Source organism: Lotus japonicus, chromosome 6, assembly GCF_012489685.1.
Source record: "Lotus japonicus ecotype B-129 chromosome 6, LjGifu_v1.2".
Classification (NCBI taxonomy): domain Eukaryota; kingdom Viridiplantae; phylum Streptophyta; class Magnoliopsida; order Fabales; family Fabaceae; genus Lotus; species Lotus japonicus.
Window position 1 is genome coordinate 50,241,940 of NC_080046.1, and position 24,647 is coordinate 50,266,586.

The following is a 24,647-nucleotide window of genomic DNA, read 5'->3' on the forward strand; positions in this document are numbered from 1 at the left end:
AAGAGGTAGAGGGAGCCAAAAAAAACTTGGGAATAACTATAAAAAGTTATCTCGTTTACAATCCCTCATAATCAGGTTTTCAATCGAGCTCAATGAGATAGAATTATTCATATAGCTGACCTCACTTAGTGGAATAATGTTTTTATTGTCGTTATCAGTGTAAAAACAATTTACATTGACACTCAGTCGTAATATGTTTGTTATTTTCAAAATTTTGAATTCGAGAAGACGCTACAGAGCATCGGTTCTCGAGACAAGAATATGTGAATCGAGTGTTATTAGAACCCAGCGCCTCGAAGCATGGTGAAAAGTGTAGAGCTAAACTAGAAAAGAAGTGTAATATTGGCTAAGAGATGGACGATCTTGGATCGAACAAGAGCGTACTCGAGAAGCCAAAGGGGTCGAGAAAAGGAAGGTCTAACACTTAAACAAATTTTGCCCAAGGTTAAGGGAGACGTATCTTAAGGAAAGTGGTTTGAAGGCAGTGTGTTGAAACTCAAAGACACGGTTAGAGGTCTTTGTGTTTCAGATCCCACTATCCCGTGATCCGGAAGTTTCGTGCACTAACACCACGTTGAAACTCAGACACGATTAGAGGTCTTTGTGTTTCAGATCCCAATATCCCATGATCCGGAAGTTTCGTGCACTAACACCACGTACTCACATAGCAAAGGTTACTTGACAAAGAAAGGAGACGACTAACTCAAAGCCAGGGTTGGTACTCAAGAAGATTGGTTTGAAGAGTTGCAAGGCATGCCTTTATTTTTTTTTGATAATTTGGAGGGTCTGAGACCCGTTGCAAGGCATGCCTTAATACTATGAGAGAATTGCACCCGTATTTACACTTAAATCTAGCCTAGTTTTCCGGTTATGAATACTGAAAATAAATTTTCTGACGCAGAAGAGATAGAATGAGTCGGACGGGAGGGATACTGGGATAGAATGGTTAACACTAAATAAGGTGACATCCAATTGCACATGTAGATTATTTTTTATTGCCATGGATTGTGATTGAACCAGTTAAAATCGCTTCCCTTTTAACATGTATATATGTTCATAAGATCACATAAATAAATAAATAAATAAATAAAACTGAGACACGACTTAGGTTGAAAGACTTGAAAGTGGTAATAAATTATGCTTCTATCCTCTTTTATAACTTGTTGAATTTCCTAACCTATATCTATATCATTTGATCTCTAGGTACAACAAAGGCCTCATCGCTTAAGTTTCATAATTCCCGCGTGAAAAAAAAAAATTATAGGAAAAATGAATAATCAGTGCTTGCTAACCGTCTACAACAAGGAAAAAAATAATTCATGGCATGTATAATTAAACTAAAACACATGGTTGGGAAGCAAGCAGCATTTCATTGGACGTGTCTTGAAGATGTTCCTCGTTTCCAAGAACTTGGCCATGCCAGACCACAAGAGGAAGCTGCTCAACGGCCTCAACGGCCATGCCAATCTGGGTAGATCATCCAGGTAAGAGCCATTCCACACCAAAATGATGTGCCACCTGTAGTGACCAGTTCATGTTTTACATTTTACCTGTATATACAGTGTACAGTAAATGTATAGGTAGTAGTAGTATGGTTACAATATGGCATTACTCAAGTACACAAAATATCCCAAACCCTAAAGCCATTTTCAACATGAGATTTACTAAGCATGGCTGACTTGCAGGGTTCTATATATTGTCAAAACATCAGGCCAAGCAGAAATTTCCCAAGGCTGCACTGAAACTGATGATAACTAAGGCCCCAGATTTCTCATTTAGCTACTGATCCACCTCCTTTTTCGGGCTGGCCGCTCTTGTTTGACCTCCGTCTCCACTGGAGTTTCACTTTGGGTGGCAGAAGGCAGTGGTTCGCTCTCTAACTTTTTTATAACAATGGCCTCTTTTTCACTTGGCATTGGAAGCTTGAACCGCTCACTACGCTTCTTCAACCTCTCAACTGTGTCTAGGCGCTGATCCCCTGAATCTTTTCTATCCGCATCCCTACTCTCTAAATCTGCAGATTCCTTTGCTTCAGCTGACGAGAGATGCTGATTATCAACATCAACTGTTTTAACAGACTCATCTACAGGTTTCCCAGCTTCAGAAGAGCCATCATCATTATCCTTCTCAGGGACTTTGAACTTCAAGGAAGAAGAGGACTTGCCGATACTGAAATCTCTTTCCTTATGGCTTGTCCAGCGTTCCAATTTAGAACGTCCTCTGCGGGAATCATGCTGTTCATCATCTGAGGACATGCCATCCTGATGTTTTCTGGACATGCGATGCCCGGGGATTTCTCGCTGAGCACGGTCTTCATTGCCAGATGCTTTCAAACCCTTCACGAAGAGAAACTGTTAAAGAAAACAAAACTATATATCTAATGATCATTTTCCAAAATCAACTAACAAAAAAATTAGTTCAAACCTAATGATTTTTTGTTCAGAGGGAGCAGGGAGGGTAGACTAATGCTTTGTTTGGATGTGGAGAGAACGAGGGAGGAAAGAATTAAGATAGAAAGAAATAGGAGAGAAGAGTATAAGTAGAAGTAGGATAGAATTTGGATTGTTTGGACCGAGTGAGTAGAAAAGAAGTAAAAGAGGAAAAAAGTTTTAGAATAGAAAGACAATTTTTGCCCATAGGTGCCGCATAGCGGCTTGCCCCAGAAGTTCTATAGCAGTATAGTGCATAGTGAGATGACCGCTACACTGAAATTTTTTACATAGTTACTAAAATGTACTATATATACCAATGTTGTTAATCGCGGATTGCAGACTATAGCGGTAAGACAAAAATCCGCTATTTCCAGCATCTTAGAGCAGAAAATAGCGAAAAAAACGGGAAAAGCAGCAAATAACGGGTAATAGCGGAGTAGCGGTAAGCCAAAAACGCCATAGCGCCGCTATAACCGCTATTTGACAACACTGCTATATACATATAAATACTAAAAATGGTAAATATAATTTTACTATATACGAATCTGTTGACTACTCTGATTTTGGCCTTCCAAGGAATGAGAGACAAGTTCTTTTCTCATTTTGCATTATTCAAATGTAAGGGGTAAAAACAGAAAATAAAAGACAATCTCTATTTCTACCCCCAATATCTTCCATCATGTGCCTAGAAAATTATTAAATGGGGACACGCCACTCTTTCAACTTCCACCAACTCCATGCCATAACCTAACAAAGGAAGTTCTCCTTCCTTCTCCACTCTTATTGCCTCCCCTCTACTTCTTTCCATCATAGTTCAATAGAAACAAAACCCGGTAAAGGGAAATGCGGTTAAAGTATAACTCTAGCTTCTCTGTGAGCTGTGAACTTTCCCATCTCTTTTAGGATCATTTTTTCCTTTTCATAACATATAGTAAATATTGACATATTAATAAAACAGTAACTATAAATAAATATCTACACTTTACTTGAATTTTATTATATTCGTAAAGTATTACTCCCTCCGTTCCTATTTAACTGTCCACTTTGAAGAAATTTTTTTGTTCCTATTTAACTGTCCATTTAGCATTTCAAGAGAGCATTAAATGATGTTTTTACAACAAATGCCCTTTGTCAGTACAATAAATGAGGAGATAACACATACTTTAAAGGGTAAAATAGAAAAATAACCCTCACTTTTTCTAAAAATCAACAAAATTAATCACACCCTTAATATGTGTGTCTCCACTCAAAGTGGACAGTTAAATAGGAACAGAGGGAGTAATTAACTATATTATCATATTTTTATATTAAAATATCTTTTAAAACTTTTTGGTGAATCTTACAATCCATGTCATGATTCACGATTTGGGATCTTTTAACTTCCGATGTTAGATAAGATCTTGATTTTGACTACCTTGGGCATGCCTTAATGCCTTCTCCCAAATTCTGAAGTTTGGTAAAATAGGAATAATGAAAATTTAAAAGACAATCATTCAAGTATTACATGGCTTGAACCAACACTTCAAAATATTGCTAGGCATTACATTGCCAACTCACCATTACTCTAGACCTTCATGACTCTAAGAGGCACATATGGAGAATGTATAATTTCATGTAAGATGATTATTGTACTCTCCAGAGTCCAGATAGTGTTTCAACCATTTTGAATGTTAAGTATTCATGTAAGTGTAAAGCATACCTTCTCATTGGACGAACCACTTTGAATTTCTTGGCTTTTCTTGGCCAGGCCTAAGCTATTAAGATCACTAACATCACGTTCTTTGCTTTTCCTTGAGCCCTCTTTATGTTTTCTCTCATGAGCTCTCTGGTTATCTGAAGCATTAGCAACATGATCACCACGACTACTTGACCTTTCCTGCCTAGATCGCTTTTCATCAGTGGCATATTGATTTCCACGGGTATAAGCATCATCACGCCCCTTATGATGTGGACTTTCATCCTGAATTCGGTCCCTCCTCTTCAATTGATCATTGTGTCTCACTACTTCTCTGCCTTGGTATTCTTTCTCAGAAAATTTCTGCTCATCTTTAGCACTAACATGCCCAACCCAAGCTTTTTCATCGCTTCCTCTTCCGCTTCTTAAAGAAGCCCGTCCTTCTTCTCTTTCCCGTTTGGGTAGGTGTTCTTCATGGGGCTGTTTCATCCGATGCCAGTCCTCCCTATCTCTTGGCCTATCACCCCTCTCCCTCAGTAGCCAGGTATCATCTTTCAGCCTACCAGCATATTGATCATCAGGGTAATCTCTACTTCTTTGTAGTTCATCTCTCTTCCGTGGATCCAATAGTCCATCTCTTTCTCGTCTGCGCCGACTAGCATTTTCTCTATATCCATGCAAAATTTCTTCTTTGTCAATATGCTCCCTCCTAAGATATTCCTCGTCCCTCCTCCTCTTGCCATGGTAATCATCCACAGCTTCATACCTAATCCTCAAGCCCTCATCTCTTTCCCTGTGTCTAGAGTCTCTTGGCCCAATATCCTTATCATAAGGAACCCTGTAGCTACCATTATCTAACTGTTTTCTAGAATGAAGGCTATCTTCTTTGTTATTTCTTTCATTTTCTCGAACCTTAGCTCTATCCCTCTTTCTAGGTTCATCATTTCTAACCCTTCTGCTAAAGAGGTCATCATCTCTCCCTGCCCAATCCATGTCAGAATTGTCCCTATCTTTTTGTCTATCAAATCCATCAGTATTTGCGTGAACTGAGCTACGATGCCGATCCTTGTAAGGGTATGATCCCTCTCTACCTTTAAGTACCATGCGATTTCTCTCAGGTTCTTGCTTTCCGTCACGCTCTCTTCTATGGAATCCCTGCTCATTTTCATCAGGGGGTTGTCTTATGCTATCCACCTGTGCTGATCTTGGATCCTGAACTACTTCTTCATCGAGACTCTCTCGCTGCTTCTGGTTATCCCTGCTTCCCGCTGATCTTGCTTTGCTGTTATCACTGCTTCTGGCAGTTTTTGAGTCCTCCCAATCATCAACCTCATCAAGCAAAGGTTGCTCAACTTCAGATGTTAATTTCTGTTTCTTTTCTATCCCATCCTCGAGAGTATCTACTTTGTCTACTGCATTTAAATCCATTTCCTCTTTTTCCAATCTGGAACTTCCATTAGCAGTCCCAGTGTCCTCAAGCTCAGTGTCTTTGTCGTCCACACTGGAGTCCCTTGTATCCTTGCGAAAAGGAGATGCCAAAAGTCTGCTATGTCTTCCTTCCATGCTTTCAAGTGACTCTGCTTTCTTAATGTCATCAGTTGTTAATTTTCGAATAGGGCTAATAGGAGAATGACTACGCCCTCTTCTTTCCTTCTTCCTGTAAATACAAAAGCAAAGATGGTTTTCATAAATAGCAGATGAAAATTACGAGGCCTTTGAAGTTTAGAAACAAGCTTGCTGATAAAATACAATGAAAATAATAAACTACGTACTTGATAAATGGGAGTTTGAACAAGGACATTAAAAGATAATCACAAGAAAAATTTCCTTCATGCAAGAAAATGCATCTAAGTAGCTAACGAGTGGAGCAAGCTTTCTTTTTCTTCAATATAAACTTGAAACGAGAAAAACAGCTTTTTCACATATGGTTGACATCTCAAAATCTTTATCTAAGATTAAGCCTTCTTTCTCCAATAAAATATTTATTGAACATGTTACAATATGATCAATATTATGCTCATTACTTTACGTCAAAAAAAATATTATGCTCATAATGTGCTTCTCCGACTATCAAATTTAACTGTTCAACAACATAGTAAACTTCATGGCAACAATGTGACCTATTGTCAGTCATAATAAGCAAGTATTGGTCTACAAATGAAGAAGCGTGAACAAGTTCTCCAACCAAATAATGGCATGTGGATAAAAAAAGAATTTAATTCAACAGGTTCTTAATGAAGGCCATTTAATGTCAAAAAAAGAATCCATGTGTCTTTGAGCAGAGAACTTAAGAAGCATGAACAAGGAACTTTATCTAAGTTTGCTCTTTCAGAAAACCCCTCATCAATAACGATAACCTTTGACATGAACTAACCAGTTAATACTGATTCTTAAATCTCCGCCAGTTCATTGTGGCATTAGGCATACAAACTTAATTTGTTTAGAAAGACTCGTAGTGGGATGAATTTTAAATTTAACCGCCATTCACTGATTTCAAGATGCCTATCAAATGAAAGAAATATGCTAAAACAACAAAGTACAGCGGGGATGAAACTACAGGCATGCAGATAGAAGTATACATTCTAAGGTTACTTTTAGGGAGTAAAAGTATTGAATACCTTTCCTCCCGCGAGGAGCTGAAATTGCCACTATGGGACCTAGGATTTTGTCCCCTTGAACCAGAGTATTCGGTTGGCTCTTCTGGTGGGAAGAACATTTTTTCATCTTCATCAGGTAAGTTAGCAGGACTGGACTTCATAAATGGCATTCTTCTTCCTGCAAGCTCTTTCTTTCGACTATCATAATCCTGTGGAAAACCATCAAAATACTCAGGCTGCAATCTTGGAATCTCGTCTCTAGCTACATGGTCTTCTCTAAAATCTTCTTTCATGGGCTCTCCACCCACTGGTTGATCTTGGACACCATCTCCTGCAGAAGAATCATCGTCTTCTGCATCCTGCAAAACAATCTATTCACAGAAATACTTTAGTGATGTGTACATTGCATATGCAAGATGCACCATAAAAGAATTATCTGATAAGCATAATGTTTAATGTGAGAAAATTAATAAATACCTCAATGATTGCATCTGAATCACGAATTCGAGGGGGCCGGGTATCAATTGAAGGTAGACGTTCGCCATAGCCACCTTCCACCTGTATTGCTCTACCAGTCGGCTGGTAGAAAATGATTTTTTTGAGAATATAGACACAGAAGAGAAGGGCAATATGTCTAACATAAAAATTAAAAAGGCTCTAGCATATTATTGACCAGCAGCAACCAGGCCAAGAAGCAAACAGAAAGCAGGTGTTTGGGCTTGATATGATAGAAAATGTCTATTAAGCAGGTAACAACTTGTTTTCTGCAAAAAAAATATTATATTATTTAGAAAGCTACATACTAGTGGTGGTCGCACACGTCCAGAACCTTTCATAACATCACTTTGCCCAACATCTGACTTTACAAAACTAGCATTTTCAACAGGAACATCATGTATACCGGTAGCTGCAGCTAGTTCAGGGGGCAAATCTGGATCATATTCCTGGAATAAAATCAACTAGATGATTAATTTAATATAAAATAGTGCACCAAAAAACCTCAGGACATTACACAAGCTCCTCTACCTGCTCTGTTCGCCCACTCTCATAAACACGGATCTTGCTTTGCATTGTAGACTCCAGGCGTAGTTGCTCCTAAAAATAAAATACAAGGGTTTTCTCAGTCAACACTAAATTTCTTTCAAGTATTGAAAGTATGTTAATTATTTTACCAGTTGTTTGCAATAATCTTTCCAGCTATCCTCATTCAAACCGAAGTTGAAAAAATCTGATACATCAACATTGGGATATTTCCATGGTTTCTCTTCAAAATTCTCAATATCAACTTCAAATATAGTCCTGAGAACAATTGCAAGGTATACATAAGCACTGACTGGGTGACAGATTGCAAACCGTAGCTAACAGCTTATTTTGCACAATAACATATATGCATTTTCTATCACTAAATAGAAATGACCTAAAAGTGACAAATGTCCATCTAGATCCGAAGCCAAAAGAAACAACAAACATACTGAAGCTAGCCTCTTTCCGCTCACTAATAATGTTTTTAGGATGTCAAACACATCTTCCCTAAATTGCAGTGATACAAAACCATTCAAAAAATGCCATCCAAATTAAGCATGTGATGGGAAACAATCGCTTTCTAACACACATTAAGCAATTGGTAATAGTCACTACAAATCTAATGCCTTAATAGTAATACACAGCTAAAGAAATAAACATGTTCATCAAAGGTTGAGAAATTACTTGTGCGAAGGAAGTGTGAATTCCAATCCCCCACCAAAACCACGCCCTGCTGCATTATTGCCCCAACCAGGTAGTCCAGGACCACGCCCTGCAGCCCCTTTTATTCCAGGTGGTCTCCACTCCCCTCTGCCACGACCAGCCACGATAGCAAGGGGACGAATCTGACCAGGAGGCCCTCCTAGAGAAGATGTAGTAGCTCCAGGAATTGGTGCTGCACCAGGCCTTACATACTGCGCAACAATAAAAAAGAAACAAATTTTTAGATCCTTACCATTTCAAAAAGCCGCAAATTATCATATATTTATATGCAGACTAAGGAAAAGAACAATCAGAAATCAATAACAAAAGTAAGGGTCAACTGTCATAAGAAGCTACAGCTAGGTTCTCTTCATTAACTTTTGAGCCCTTAAGATAAAATTAATCTCAGCAAAACTTCTGAGTAGAAAAATACATTCCCACTGGCCAGACTCAACTTCCTTTACTTGAAAAGCCTAGGTTCAATTCAAGCTGTCAGCTATCCCCCTTGATTGGCACTTAGTAAATGCCACTGTAAGCTCTTACTGAGGCTTGTAGCACACCATAGCTTTTGAATGGTGTAGCCACAGCCACCTTACCCCTTAAACTTCTTATTACTGAGTTATCAAAAATATAGCATTCAGTCAAAATTAGGTTATCTGATTACTGATGTGCAAAACTAAGTCATTTTCTGTTAAAGATGCAAAGATGATAAAACTAAGCAAAAACATAACTCAGTGTGAAAGATAATAAACATACAAGTACTTATAGGTACAGATATAATTAAAGGTTTGAGAGAAGGCACAACTCCTGAAAAATAAGCAACGAGAAATTTCATAATTAAATTTAGAATATCGTTGACAGATGCAAATCAAAGATCCATTGATTTAAGCTGTTCACTATTTTCTAGACATTCAGCTTAAAAAAAGAAGCCAAAACTATCTGATTAGCTGGGTCACCAGTAGCACCAAATAGAGGAACATATATATAAATTATTATCAATGGTATTGTCGTGAATATACATAGAATAGAGGCAGCATATATGTACAGCTGCTACTCAAAAAGCAAAGCATGGAGATGAGGTCCACAAGTCTGGGGAAGAACTTCTTTTATTAGGTATACAATATGAGGATGTTTACACAGCAGTTTCTGTCTTTGAAATTCAGGATATATCTTTTTCAAATATTCAACAAAATTGGTTAATTTGCATCAAGAAATTGAAGTAGACGTTTTCTTTTTCGTTTTTCATCCTACATCACACTCCATTAGTGGGTCATAAATTACATCTAAAACTTACAAGTAACTCTATACAGTTTGAAGAGGCCCCATATTCAATTGACCACAGCTTTTCTCATATGACAACAGTTGCTAGGTGTCAAGTATTCCAATGCCCCACAAAAGTCCAAAATTTAATGGATGTACCCAAAAAAATTATTGATGAGGTGAAAATGCTCCATACTACTCTAAGTTATAAGAAGAAGCGTCCAAAGTTGATTAAAATAATGAGAGAACCCCCTTAATAATTTCAAATCAATTTAGATTTACTAAATTAAGCTATAACAACAAACATTAGGTCTAGCATCAGCCTTGTCATACACATATCCTTCCTCCCTTCAAAAAGAAACATAAGAACAAGGTGGACAGAAAGGTAAGAATAATTCTCCATTCAAGACTCACCAAAAGCAGAGGCAGGTAATTACAATCAGGGAACACTCTTAGCCCTATCATTGCATCTATCTAATACATTCATCATGCCACTGAAGAATTAGTCCGTAGACAACCATGATTTAATGACTGTAATTTTATTTTCGGTTCTGCATCATAAATATCACCTAAGGCAGTCTTGGTACATCCCCTGATGTCCCTTTAATGACTTAACGTCCACAACAAAAAAGAAAGCCAAAGTCCCCAAGTGTAGTCACTAAACGAAGTTTTGCCCACGTCACAAATCTATGAAGCATATATACTTCCTATCTTGAGGTGTCAGCTAGGAAACACCCATCACCACATGTCAAACACTCTTCACAAGGTGCCTGATCAAAATGTTACTTTGTAACGGCTTGGACACACACCAGACATAGCTTAGACACTTAACCACACTCAAATATGACTCGACACTTGAATGACAGTGCTCTAAAAAACATTTTACTTTTAAATAACTTAAAAAAAGTGAACTTAAAATAAAATAAAAAATTAAACCTTATGAACATCACTCCTTGTTCATCCTTCTATGGAGGAAGTTTACAAAGTACGAGAGTGAAAGGTGAGCGAGACTATTCTTGAGCATACAACCTTGATAGTCAATATTAACTCATTCCATTCTCTCCGCTGATATGGCCAATGTTCAAGCATTTGGTGTTTGTTTTTGCCCAAGTTTCATATCTTACTATGCTCATTTGGCCCTTGAACCAAAGCCAACCGGAATCACTCACATCTTACCTGGAATCGATATATATCTCAACACATAGCCCGTTCAGATTCCCATTATCACATCATCATATAGATTTTTGCTATTAATCACAGTAATTGAGCTTAGAAATAGAATTTTTGTCTGTTTTACATGACATAGGTGTATGAAAGAAACATGAAGCTAAGATAATTTAAAGCATAAAATTTCAATTGAGTAACAAAATAATCTTTTATAAAATGGGTTACAATTTACAAGGTCAAACATATACACTCTAATTCAATTCAGTCATATACTCATACTATAATAAGAAAGAGAAGCCCAATACAATCAATGGTGCCCTTTGAAGCAATCAATCACCAGACACTGACCTTAAACTGGGAATGAAACGGATGATACCCATGACCACCATACCCAATTTTGGGCACCGCAGCCACACCGCCACCACCAACAGCAGCAGCATTCTTTGCCAATTCCGCAGCGTCCTTCCCCTCGCCGTCCGCCACTAGCGTCGCATTGTTTCCCCAATCTTGCTCCTCCAAGCCCTGACTCGGATCACCACCCGCCACAATCACAAGCCCTCCATCTTCATCCTCGTCATCATCATCCACCACCCCTCCCCTTTCCATAGCCATGCGGTTGTCATCGTTCAACACTATCTGCAAATCATCCTCGCTGTCACTGTCCCAATCATCGCCCTCACCTCCCCCGCCGCCGCCGGCAGTACCGCCATCCACATCCATAGCATCCCCGCCTGAAAGTCCAGGGATAACCGGCTCTAAGGCAGCACCACCTCCGTCATCCTCCTCGATGTCGAACTTCACGTCTCGATCCATCGGATCGATTGCGTTTGCTGCAGCATCATCACCAGCCTCCTCCCCGCCGCCATCGTTGAGAGCTTCAACCGGGTCGGGTTGAGGTGAAACCCTAGGTGGTAATTCGGGAGCAATCTCGGGTGATCCAGGTTGGTTTTGATTGGTGGAGGGCGGGGGTGTATCGTGGGGCGCGGCGGAGGGGATCTGGTTGAGATCGATGGTGGTGGTCGGTTGAGGAGAGTGGTGGTCGGAGATAGCGAAGGGGCGGAGAACGTCGGTGTACAAATCTCCGAACTCGTCATCGTCTTCCATTTGGTGGTGGCGTTGTGGTGTGCGTGTGTTTGTTTGATGAGGGTTTTGAGTTTGAGGTTCGGCAAGTAAACTAGTGCCGAAGCTGGTTCGATCGATGACCCAACTTGGCTTTCTCTTTCTCTCTCTGTTTATTCAATCATTCTTTTTTCTTGTTCTTTCACTTAGGTTAAACTGGTCCAGTTTAGTTCCATTTGAAAAGGCATGATATGAGATGCACTTTTTACACTTTACCATGACTTTTTTTAACAGTTTACCCTAGTTTCATTTTTTTCACCTAAGTATTACTCGGTCTGTACCGATTTATGAGTCATTTTTACCTAATTCATAATTTGTCCAAGATTAAGAATGGTTGTTAGTAGCAATAAATTTGTAGAAAAATTATCAACTTTCTTAAATTACTCATGAATTTCGCTCTTGTATTTAAGAACTTTTCAAAATCGCATTATTTCTTTTATAAACATGAGGGTAATATTGAGAAAAAACATTAAATGTTTTATTAGTATTATAAAGTGATTTATATAAACATTTTAAAAATTCTTCAAAATTAAACTATAAATGGGGACAAATGAAATATATGGGCAACACTCACCTTTGGTATATTCTTCCGTTAAAGTAAAGAATAGTCTTTTTCAAGGTATATGTGTCTCTCAATTATGCTCTAACCATTAAGACTCTTTAAAGGCATGCTTGATATCCTTATATAAGACCTCCTAGTAAATGGTAGAAATATTCATTATTCTCTCCGTTTTTTAATATGTGTCACTATTTTGAGAGTGTTTTTGTTCTTATTTATCTGTCACTTGTGTAGTTTTTAGAGAACATTAACTATGTCTTACCAATTATATTCTTAACATAGTATAATTCTTAATGGTCAAATGAAATTTGAAGAATCAAAATTAATAAGAGAGATAAAGGGTATATTAGAAAATTAGTAATAAATTTGACAAAAAAAAAATAAGAACATTAATACTACTCCTTAATTCATATGTTAACACCTTAAAGTGATAGATATATACGAATGAATGACGTATTTTCTTCCATATACCCCTTGTATTTATTTGGCTTTTGTAATTTCAAAGTTTTGATTATCACTTATAATTAATTCTTTCGCACTATCCAATATATTAATTAATTAAGAGCAAATATTGAAGATTGTATAAACTTTTATTTTGGTAAATCAGAAAGATAAATTACACTATCCAAAAATTGATCTTTGGACCTCCCTCACCCAACTCACATGTCTCCTAACTCTTACAACTTGAACTATCATTTGGGGACTATATAAACTTTATTAAAATCAACACATTAATTGATTTTATTACATATTTTCCTAATAAGAGTAATTGTCTTAAGAAAGTCTTATAAATAAAAACAGATGAAGAATTTTTTTGTCAAAACTTATTATATGTTTAGCTTTTTAAGTGTCCTAGAGTATCATCACACCCGATACATGAGAGACTAATCTCTCGGGGTACTATCAGTCTTAAATTGGGGACCCCTCCTAACCGTATTTTTTTATACACATGGATCCAAGGAATGAACCCAAGAGAACATGCTTAAGAGACCTGAACCATCATTATAAGAAGAGACATCTCTCTAGGAAAAAAAAATATGAAATTTGAAAGAGCAATTTTAAATGTAGTGAGTTTGTCAAAACAAGTTCGAAAACCAACGAGTTACCCTATGGTAACTCGATAAGCTCAGGCTCCGGTGAATCAAATACTTAATTTTTGAGTGGGTTTTGACACCTATTTGGTGATATTTGGAGAATCAAGGTCTCGATAAATTAAGACTGTAATTCCGCAAAGGTTTTTAAATAAATAAAGGTCCAACAATTCGGTGATAATTTAGACAATCAAGGCTCTGATGAATCAAGATTTGTGTTCCGAGAAAGAGTTATGAAACTAAATTAACAAGTGCAAAAGTAACGAAAATGAAAAGAAATATGCATCAAAAGTAAATGAAAGCATGAAAATAAAGCATAAAGCAAGTAAGTGGAAGGAAAAAATTAAATATATTAAAGAAAATGAAAAATGGTGGATGAAACTCTTATACGTTAACTTTGTATAGTCATTTGTCGTGTTAGGCGTTGTAGAGTGTGAGTATCAAGTATCCAACCCTCTTTTTGAATTACATTGGACTATTTATAGTACTATAATTTAAAATTAACAAACTAATTATACGGGCAGTACTCAAAATGAAAGAAACTGTCTCACCCTAGCCATTCCCTCGACATATTTTGACTTTCCTCAAACTCATGCTTCGAAATTCAATTCCCGCCTTGGCTTTGATCTTCCTTCCCCCCACATTCTGGTAACTGCTCATGTTGTGGATATGTAGGACTTAGTGCATGAAGCTTCTAGATTCTGAGATCGTGAGTTCTGGACTAGGAAGCTTCTAGCTGCGACTTCAAACTTCAAGTTCCCTGGTGTTTCGACCCATCGACTAGTTGATTGCTATTTTCCTGACCTAGACGAAAATATTCCTAAGTGTTAGAGTTGCCTTAACCAAGTCCCTTTTGAGGCACTTAATTCCTCCTAATGCATTTCTTTCGACCTGAGTTGTTTCTCGAGACTTAGACACTTAGTCAATTTTGTGGTTCCCTTCTAACTAGTTGACCATTTTTTTACTGTTCCTTGAGATCCTTCGAATCAACTAACATTCGGTCTTCGACCCTTTATTTCGAGAACCAATGCTTACTTTAACCCTTCGAAACCCTAGTAGTAACTATAGGGTCTCGGTAGGTACTTATATTCATCTCATACTCTTGGTAGCCCTTTAATATACATAATCTTACCCGCCAAGCACCTATATACACGAGTTTGGATTCGTTACTTGCATATTAATTCACACGATGAATGTTTCATATGATGTATTTATTCGATAAATTATAAAAACATAAATGTTATGAAAATTCAAACATTAACATTGAAGAAATCAATTAGAAAATATGAGTATTTATTAATGTATAACATATAACTCAACTGAAAAAAATATTCAAAAATCTTTTGAATCCTACTAATGTAACAAAGAAAGATGTAGCGTGATGTATTATAATGGTTGTACTCGCGCTACTATGAAATTATACTTGTTGAGTCTAGCTATTTAGAGTTGGAGAATCAATATCCCACGCTCAAACATTGGAGCATCCAAATTCAAGGCTAAGCTCACTTTAAAAGCCTGCTGATACTCTTAGCATCAATGATCAATGTTATTAAGCCTAAGATCTCTCAGATCTATTAGGAACTGAGTGAAATTTTGAGAAACGTAAATCTGATAATATTCTAGATATTTGAGAAACTATTTTAGTAACAAAATTTTAGGGAACTAATTTGGTGACACCCTAGTCTCTGTAGAATTAATTCACATTCTACTCAATACAAAATAACAAAACACTCTTGTGAACTAGTTAATGTAAAATGAACTCTATAATACAAACAGATATTTTCACATATCGCATAAGATATGAATTGCATCAATGACCAGCACAAAATGTAGCAAACACAACGATTGCCACAAAGGAGAGACCAGAATTAGCAGCATTTGTCCAAGCACTTGAAGGAGGAGAGGGTGGTGCAGGTGTAGCAGCAGGACTAGTTCTATTCACATCAGCCACTGCAGGAAGAGGTGGATCAACAACGTTTCCAGCCTCAAGAGGTGGAAGTGGTGCTTCTGCTGGTGGCAGTAATTCGAGCGGAACTGTACTTTGTAATTCACCTGGCTTAGCTGGTAAGATTGCAGGTACACTTTTGGGATCTCTACATTGGCTTCCTGCATATTGGAGAAAATCAATCAACTACTTTATCTTTTATGTCAATAAATCTAGCAGTTATGGGTTAAGGCTATGTTTGGATACTCGTTAGCACTCACTTCTTATAAATTGGGATGAAAGTTTGTTCATGTTGCACTCAATTGATATCCAAACACACACTAACTTAATGGACTAATCAACAAACGTGAAGAGATTGGATTACTTACTGAAATATCTACTAGCAGTGGCTGGAAAATCAGTCACTATTCCATCAACCTTGGCAGAATGGATGTAAGTAGCAATCTCCACATTAGGGTCTGACCAGTAATCAAAAGCCAGAGATATGAACTCATTTCTAAGAGTATGCACAAATACTGTGAGGTTAGCATCTTTCAACTCTTTAACAATTTTTGTCATATTAGTTAACATGGAACCAGATGCTTTAATAACTGAGGATTTTAGAAGATTCACTGCTTCTGCAAACTTCTTAATTTCATCCACAGTCAGCTTAGGTGTGTCACCTATTTTGTTTTCGACTACCAGCACCCTTTTGTATGATCGGATACCTTTATACTTGGAGAGCACCGAGGTATCATCGGATTGGATGAAGACTTGTTGTGTGACTTGCTTGTCGAAGGTGGCGTTGCTTAAGGCAGTGCTTACAATACCAACAATGTCAAGGCCTTTCTTCGATGCGAGGTAAGCTGCATTCTGTGAGTAAAACAATAAGAATTAGCAGTAGTAGAAAATTTTGTAAATATTATAGAGTTGGGAATGCAAATTGCTTAGTGCGTGTTTGGAAATCTTTCTACCAATTATGGGGAGAAGCTTCTATGAGTAGCTTCTGAGTTTCACAATTGATTATGAAGAAAGAGAAGCTGATTCAAACATGCTATTAGTGCTCACCTTTATGTCAACCAAAATGCCAGTAACTGCCTTTTCCTTGGCCAACTCCAAAAAGTCAAGGAGGGTTACAAATTTACCACTGTTCTTTTTTGCAGGATTTCTCTGGAAGTCCTGGCCTTGAGGGCTAACAATTTGAGCTGAAACAAGAAATGCATCTATAAGTTTATTGTTAACATATTAAAGGCTAGATTTGTATGTGAATTTTGAAGACTTATGGTGGAATCATTACGTTGCAAGGTCTGGATCTCATTCCATGTGAGGTCAAAGGAGAAAATTCCAACTTTTGGTTGAAGTTCAGGAATATTGGAACTTCGAGACATGAATATAGTCATTGCGTTGGTATCTCCAATTAGGTCTATGGAGTTTGAGCAGAATGCAATTCCATCTTTTGTCATTTGAACTGAGCAATCTATAATGTCAGCCCCATCATCTATTGCTTGCTGATATGCAAGATCAGTGGAACCCGGATAAACACCACTTGCTCCATTATTGCTTATGATCAAAGCTTGTCCTGCAAAAGAAAATGTATGTAGTTATAGAGCCCCTTAACTTTGGTTCTATAACTCAGCCTTTCAAGAATAATAAAATTACCTTTTCTAGGAAGGGTATTGTTCTGTACAAAGCATGCTGTGAAAAAACAAATTGTGAGAATTAGTCGTGAGTGAAGGGTTTTTGCTAATGTTGATGAAAGAAAGGTTGGATATTGTAAACTTACCTATGGCGTTGAATGCTGTTGGAGCGAAATCGGTAACAATACCATCAACAGATTCCCCTTTCTCTATAAATTGTAGGTACTCAGCTGAAGGATCATAGTTATAATTATAACTTGAAAAGTAATCATTTGCAAAACCTGAAGCATACACTTCTAGTCCTTGTTTGTGAGCATCATATACTAGTGTTGTGGGAGGTCCTAGGTATTTATCTGGTTTGACTGGCCATATGTATTGTTTTGGTACCACAATGCCTGATGCATACGACTTGATTTTCGTGAGATCCTTCACGATGGTACTATACGGTTGCTTGGTTGTCGGTTCAACATCGTCAGCGTTAAGAAGCTGAAAGACAACCTTGGTTCCCTTTTTCACTTTCCCATTGATGGTCTTTAAGAAACCAATCTCTGGAGATGATACAAAGTCAATCTTATAAAGTCTCAATAGTTCTTGAACATTGTCAACTAACTTTATTCCGCGTTGGTTGTAGAATGCTTCATACTGCAACAGACCAATCAATTACAACATAACAAAACCTGTTATGCATCTTATTATTCACATGATAAGAGAGGCAGAGAGGGTTAGAGAAAGAGAGTGAAAGTACCTGAACATTCAACCAAAACCTTGGTGGAGATTTGCCACTTAGTAGTGCATCAACATTCAGTACTGGGGACATGCCATCATAAAAACTAGGCCGAGAATAAATGGCTTGATTCACTGTACATAGCAAATAGCAAATCATGACTTTCAAATCCACAAAACGATTTGTTTATAGTAAAATCACTCTCATCCATCATATTTTCCATAAAGGGCAAGCCTCGGCACAACAGCAAGGTTGCTTTCGTGATTAAGCCCGGAATCAGGCTCTTGCAAAAATGTCGGGTTAGTCTGCCTTAGATCCACAAAGTGGGTCTGACCCCTCTCTGGACCTCACGCATAGCGGGAGGTTTATAGCACTAGGTTTGCCTTATATCCATCACATTGTCCATAAGTCATCCTTCAACTCAGATAAAAACATGTAGGTAATTTGGTCTGGTTTTGATATTCAAGACTCATCCCAAATCTTGTGTTGCAAGCATTAATGCTATGCACCATTGGCTACTAGAGTCCAAAGAAGCTTAGCCATAGTTGTTAATGTACTTAATTTTATGAAATTAAAGTTATAAAAAAACACATGCATTCAAGAAAATACAGGTTGGTTCTTCGAGACTCACTTGACACATTGTGGTCAATCTGAGCCCCAGTGTAATCCACCGCAAAGTGTCCTTGCACATCCTTCCCGTTGATATTGTAGGTTTTCTCTTTTGGATCAAACATTGCTATGTTTGTTGCATTGTCAAGTTTAATACCTGTCACACAAAAGGCCCCAGAATCTTTTGTCCACTGAAGATTGCACAGGAAAATGCTAATATCTTTTGATATGCCAATTGCTTCTGGGCTGCCTTCTGGGAAGAGACCCGTGAACCCGCCACGGGCTATTACTAGTGGCTCGTTTCCTATACATATTGATGAAAAATCATCACTATTATCATAGCCATAACCAAACAATAAACAAAGTTTAGAGAAAGAAACAAATTCACATCATTACCAACCGCTTAGTGTTGTCCAATTTTTGGCTGGGGCTGGAATTTGTGAAGCTGTAGGTAGATTTGTAAGTGCTGGTTTCTGGGCAAATGTTGAATTGATCAACAAGAAAACAAGAAACAAGCTTCTTAACATCTTGCTCTTTTCCTGCCATGGTTCAAATTTAAAGTTAGCAAAAAGTAAATAAAATAGGAAGACAACCAATATCTTCTGAGCATCTTGCTTTTTTCCTGACATGGTTCAATTTACATGATATAATGGTTTCCTATGATTGATTTTTCAATAGGATTGTGCACATATAATACCAATTATTCCATGTGCCAAAACACAAAACGAAATAAAAAATTAGAATCTAAAATCCTTTTACAATAAAAATTAGACCATATAATTCTCATTACTCAACCTCATTTTACACATTTTGCTTTCTTTTAGTGACTGCAGTAAAATATAGAAACAGAAGAGTTGATGGTGATTCATATTTATAATAATCTAACAGAAGCTCAAGCCTTGAATTAACAAACAAAAAAGACAGAAGTTAAAAGATAATAACGTAGAACCACTGTTAAATCATGCATTTGATTGAAGCCATCATCCAAATACAACATGAAACCATCAAGGAAAAAAAAATATCAAACACCACATTAATGCATACCAAAAAATGCATACTCATATCCTGATCTATTAGAGGGATGAAACAGACACTCCTTGTGAAGTTTCCAATGAAATTGTCAAGGGAATGTGATGAAAGGGGAGAAGAAACAGTGAAGCAAACTGAATGTGTAATCAGTGAGGTGGATTGAGACTAAAATGGGGCTTTAACTACTTACGCGTATTTTACCATATGAATAGCTGGTCAACATTTTCCCCTTAAAAAAGGAGAACATATTAACTATGTCATTTCATGAATATAATTTTATTTATTATGTCAATTTCAGTTAATCTTCATTAGTGTCCGTGTTTCAAAACTGAAACTTTTTGTAACTCATTGTGTATCTTAATAGCACCTTATCATAGAAACACACAAGAATATCTTATAGAGAAAAATGTTGATGCACTCAAAATTTACATAAATTTATGTCATATTATAAAATATATGTTGTTATATAACTAAAAAAAGTGATGTATGTTATGATAAATATGTTATATCTTTTCTGATGTATTAAAAAATATGTTGTTATATAAGAATGATAGTGATAAATCATAATCGTTAGATCTAGTCACATTACTAGGTAAACATATCATGCGTCTTTTTTAAAAATATTAAATGTAATGGTCATGATTTATTCCTATTATTTTCGTAAAGCACACATTTTTATAATATTATAATCTAAAAAATGTAACGCTCTGCATAGAATAATTGAATATCAATTTAAAATACCGTGCATAGATACTATACTCTATTTTATATTCACAGTCTTGCTTAAAATTATTTTTCAGGAACTAATTAAATTGATAATAAATTATAAATGACTCAATTATTTAAGCTTTAAAGTGCAATTTGTAATTTAGATTTTAGTAGGTTACTTTCAAGTAGTTTGTTTATGTTTTTACTGAATAACTTATTCTTATTGAAGAAAATGACAATAAGAGTTTTTTTTAGGGAAAAAGGCTTGAGGAGGAGAGCTTTTTTTCAGAAAAAAAGTAACTTATTTTCTTATGAAGACCATTGTGTTGTGCTTTTATTTATGATGTCTACCGTCATCTCCATCGCCGCCAGTCCACCACCTTCACCATAACCACCGTCTGCACCATCCTTCACCATTGTCATTCTTGCCCGCGCTGCCTCCATTATCACCTAACTCTCACCACTGCCACCACCATCATCTCTACCATCACCACTGTCATTGTCACTATCATCACTAACACCTTTTACCATCACTTCCACCACTCTCCACCACCACCACTGCAGCCACCACTCTCCACCACCTTTCCTCGCCAAAATCATCACCTTCCACACCGTCATCGTTGCCTCCATACATCGCTGCCACCACCTCACCACGACCACAGATACAAAGTCCTCCATCGTAAAATGATGAAGTTCCAGACAAGCTCTTTAGGATTTCTATTGAATATAGATCACTTGGAATGAGCATGTTTTTTCACTCAATAAATTTTGTTTGCAAGTCATTTGGTTAAATTAATACCATAGTGGTGGCTGAATGGACAAAAGCAGATCACTGGATTTTTTTTCTTGCGAGTTAAATCCAACTTACAGCTTATTTTTTTTAAATCAAATAAAATGTCAACTTGTTATTTATTTTAATTCAATTTTATATCTCAAAAATTAAAATACTTGTCGTGATTGCAAAGATACTCAATTTTGTTTTTTGGTAAGACAATGCTAAAAGAAAAAGAAAAGGATCACCAACTAGCTCCTCATCAGAAAGAGAGTATCTCAGTAATCATCCGCCAAAGAAGATTAGACAAACAACAGAAGAGTATCAAAAAGGATAATTATTTGTCCACACCTCATCTTTGAGGTGGAAAGAGGTGGAGGATGAGAGAGATAGGAAGAAAAGAAAAAGTAAGAGAGAGAAAGTATAAGATATGATAGATGATAAGAGGAGAGAGATAGAAATAAAAATAGGTGAAAATGAAGTGTATAACATATGAGGTGTGTATATATCATTACTCGTATCAAAAACCCTCAACACATGCCGGTCCCGAGCTAGTTATAGTATAATTTTTTTTTGAAAGGTATAATATAATTTTAATCTATTTCAAAAAAAAAATAATCAATTATAATTTGGTTTACATTAATATAAACAAATCAATACTTTTTTTGGTAAGTAGGAAAATAAAAAAAATCAATATTTTTGTAATAAAAAAGAAACAAATCAATATTTTAAGGCTATGTTTGGCATGTCATTTCAGCTAGCTTATAGATTATTTGACTAGCTTAAAGCTTATTTAACTAGCTTAAAAGCTCTATAAAAGTGTTTGGTGAAGGAGCTTATTTCAGTAGCTTAAAGTTATAAGCTATAAGCTATCTCAGGTAGCTTAAAGCTTATAGCTTATTAAATATATTCTCATTTTTATCTCTATTATTTTATTAAAATTCCACCTTTTAGCCTTATATGTAAACCTATTTACTTATCAGTTATCACTCTTGTCTCATATGCACACTGTTCCCACACACAAATCATTACTACTTCGGAATAAAACAAATAATTTCATATTACAAATTACTAATTATTTATTTTATTCTATTTGATTTAATAAAAATATAGAAAATTATATAAGTAAAAATTAATACTATATTTTTAAGATGATAAATAACTTGAGTGAAATTAAAATATTTATAATTAATTTTAATATTAATATCATATATGTATTAATGTGAAAATAAAGTAATGTTAAATATAAAAGAATTATACAAGAGTATGTCCTTTTATGTCATTTTACAATTTCAGCTTGTTCAACAGCTAGTTTTACCAAACACTTTTGTTTCAATTACGTAGCTTTTCAGCTTTCAACTATCAGCTTTCAGCTAGCTTTTCGGCTATCAACTTGCTTTTTAACTTTCAGCTAGCTAATCAGCTAAACGTGCCAAACATAGCCTAAATGAATTTAATTACTATACTGGAAAAAATAAATTCTTTTTTTTGAAATTGGAAAGAATAAATACTTTACATATATAGATGTCAAATAAATCTTATCTCTATATTTTTTGGTGCATTAATTAATCTTTATCTGTATATTTACCTTTTTACCCTCTTTTAATCTTTTTTTTTTGAAAGTCTCTTTTAATCTTAATTTTTATCATTCAATCCAATTAGGATGTTTTTTTTTGAACGTATCCAATTATGATGTTGAAAGATTTGAAATATAATTAAATATTTTAGTCTATTTACATTAAATTTAATCAATTATAATTTTTTTTACAATCATATACAAAAATATTGTAAATGAATTCAATTAGTATATCGGAAAGAATAAATACTTTACATATATATTGATGTCAAAGCATATCTTTTTTTTTGGTACATTAATTCACCGTTATCTGTTTATCTTACTTTATTATTCTTTTAAATCTTAATTATTCTCGTTCAATTATGATGTTGAAATATTTTGATATCTAATTAAATATTTTTTATATATACATATATTTTAGTCCATGACCATTAATTCATCGAGAATTTGGAGGTTATAATTTTAATTAAGTTCACTAACATACGAAATCAAATCAAATCATTGTACCAAAAGAAATTATCAAATTGATAAAAGAGGAAAATAAATATATGCTAACGACTTTATATGAGACTTTTTAAGCTTGTTATGTGAAATTAATTACGGTAAGACCAAATAAAGATGTTGACTCTTATATGTTTGGATTTTATGCGTCCTGATTATGTCAGAATACAATCTTGAGAGTAGAAAGTTCGTTTAATCAAATCTCATATTTCAGGTAATTATTTTGCTATAAAAGAACAAGAACTATTGTGCCATTTCAACCCTAAAGTTTTATAGGACTTTGGTTGTGTAACTTGTTAGAAACTCTATTCTTAAGATGACACATCAATTAGGATCTTCATCCTCTGGTGCTAAAAGTAATGGTCTCGATGGAGAGATATGCACAACAAAGGAAAAGAGCTTCCCATGCAAATTTTGCAAGCAAAAGTTCTCTACCTCACAAGCTTTGGGGGGACACCAGAACGCACATAAAAGAGAGCGTTCCTTAGAAAAATTTTGTGAGCAACTTGATGCTAGTTGTTTTGAGCCTTCACACTTTCCTTCTTATTCTTCATATCCAACCCTCCATGAAGGTTTAGACAGGTCATTTTTTGATGGCTCCTTGAATCTCAAGTCTTCTAATCCTTTGATGACCTCAAGTGGATTTCGATACGATCAAGGCTCACCATATTTCAATGCGATCGGAAATATAAGAAGTCATCATTCAAGGTTAGAGGATTATCGTAATGGAACACTTGCACTATTCCCAAATTCCACCAATGTAGCAAGCCAAGTTATGAGCACAACGCTCACTTCAAGGTCAAGGAATGACGGTGAAACTCTTGCACTTTTCCCAAATGTTAGTGTAGCAAGTCAAGCTCCAATGCCAATAGGAAGTAATTCTCGTTCTATGCCGGAAGAAACTTCTGAACTGCCAGCAACTGATATTGATTTGTCACTTAGGCTTGGTTTCACATCTTGAGGTTTTGTTAGTTAGTTTTTGTTAAATTTTGTTATTAGGACTCATTTATTTTGTTAACTAGGATTTTTATTTAGAGTTAAAATGTAAGTTTTATTAACTTTGAGAATGAGGATTGATGAGGCTTTTGTTTTTCTTCGATTGAATATTGAGAGAATGATAAAACATCATTGAAAGTAATAATACCATAATAATACAATATCTTTTTTTTTTCAATAATCGAAGCTAAATATAAAAACCAATCGACGTCGACAATTACGTCTCAGAGCAAACAATAACATAGCCAACTCAAACCAATTGGAGCCTATGCTAAACTATGAGATTGCACCATATCAAAGAACGGGTCTTTGTTAGACTTTCAAGCAAAACTCACGAATTTGGAGGCTCGATTTTGAAAGCAAAAAGGCAAGAACTATACCAATAAGATCAATTCTACTCAGCTCGTTTAATTTACATAAACAAACTTGTAAGAACATCACAATTCACAAAATACCACAAGAGGTTTTCATATGAATTATTTCAGAAATTAGACAACTCCTTTCTTTTGATCAATAAAAATCCTTTTTAATCCGCGAAAATAGATT

The 24,647-nt window shown here is 35.8% G+C and overlaps 3 protein-coding genes across 4 annotated transcripts; 1 reads left to right on the forward strand and 2 right to left on the reverse strand.

Moving 5' to 3' along the window:
- Positions 1–1,258: 1,258 nt before the first annotated feature.
- LOC130722490 (FIP1[V]-like protein) lies at positions 1,259–12,140 on the reverse strand. 2 transcript variants are annotated; one of them, XM_057573235.1, is made up of 9 exons: positions 11,205–12,140; positions 8,412–8,641; positions 7,877–8,003; positions 7,731–7,799; positions 7,508–7,648; positions 7,182–7,283; positions 6,726–7,075; positions 4,132–5,764; positions 1,259–2,336 (listed from the first exon to the last, which is right to left on the reverse strand). In XM_057573235.1, the coding sequence occupies exons 1-9, from the start codon at positions 11,958–11,960 to the stop codon at positions 1,776–1,778; spliced, it is 3,969 nt and encodes a 1,322-aa protein (XP_057429218.1). In that variant the 5' UTR covers positions 11,961–12,140; the 3' UTR covers positions 1,259–1,775. The 2 variants fall into 2 exon arrangements, with proteins under 2 accessions (XP_057429218.1, XP_057429217.1); XM_057573234.1 differs by having other exon boundaries at positions 1,259–2,351.
- A 3,150-nt stretch (positions 12,141–15,290) lies between these two features.
- LOC130723921 (glycerophosphodiester phosphodiesterase GDPDL7-like) lies at positions 15,291–19,677 on the reverse strand. The gene is made up of 10 exons (XM_057575070.1): positions 19,564–19,677; positions 18,920–19,058; positions 18,542–18,823; positions 17,932–18,044; positions 17,333–17,828; positions 17,209–17,244; positions 16,847–17,128; positions 16,618–16,754; positions 15,939–16,422; positions 15,291–15,731 (listed from the first exon to the last, which is right to left on the reverse strand). Exons 1-10 carry the CDS (start codon positions 19,579–19,581, stop codon positions 15,436–15,438), a joined length of 2,283 nt encoding a protein of 760 aa, XP_057431053.1. The 5' UTR covers positions 19,582–19,677; the 3' UTR covers positions 15,291–15,435.
- A 3,744-nt stretch (positions 19,678–23,421) lies between these two features.
- LOC130725498 (zinc finger protein 3-like) lies at positions 23,422–24,066 on the forward strand. The gene has a single exon (XM_057576718.1). The coding sequence runs from the start codon at positions 23,422–23,424 to the stop codon at positions 24,064–24,066; it is 645 nt and encodes a 214-aa protein (XP_057432701.1).
- The last annotated feature ends 581 nt before the right edge of the window (positions 24,067–24,647 follow it).

Coding starts and splice junctions, on each gene's coding strand:
- LOC130723921 (XM_057575070.1), bottom strand. Junction 18,045..18,541: donor GATTGACCACAATGTGTCAA/GTGAGTCTCGAA, acceptor TGCTATGTACAG/TGAATCAAGCCATTTATTCT. Junction 16,423..16,617: donor GCATTTTGGTTGACATAAAG/GTGAGCACTAAT, acceptor TTTTACTCACAG/AATGCAGCTTACCTCGCATC.
- LOC130722490 (XM_057573234.1), bottom strand. CDS start 11,960: ATGGAAGACGATGACGAGTTCGGAGATTTGTACACCGACGTTCTCCGC. Junction 7,800..7,876: donor AAGATTATTGCAAACAACTG/GTAAAATAATTA, acceptor TTTTATTTTTAG/GAGCAACTACGCCTGGAGTC. Junction 7,284..7,507: donor GACGTGTGCGACCACCACTA/GTATGTAGCTTT, acceptor ATTTTCTACCAG/CCGACTGGTAGAGCAATACA.
- LOC130725498 (XM_057576718.1), top strand. CDS start 23,422: ATGACACATCAATTAGGATCTTCATCCTCTGGTGCTAAAAGTAATGGT.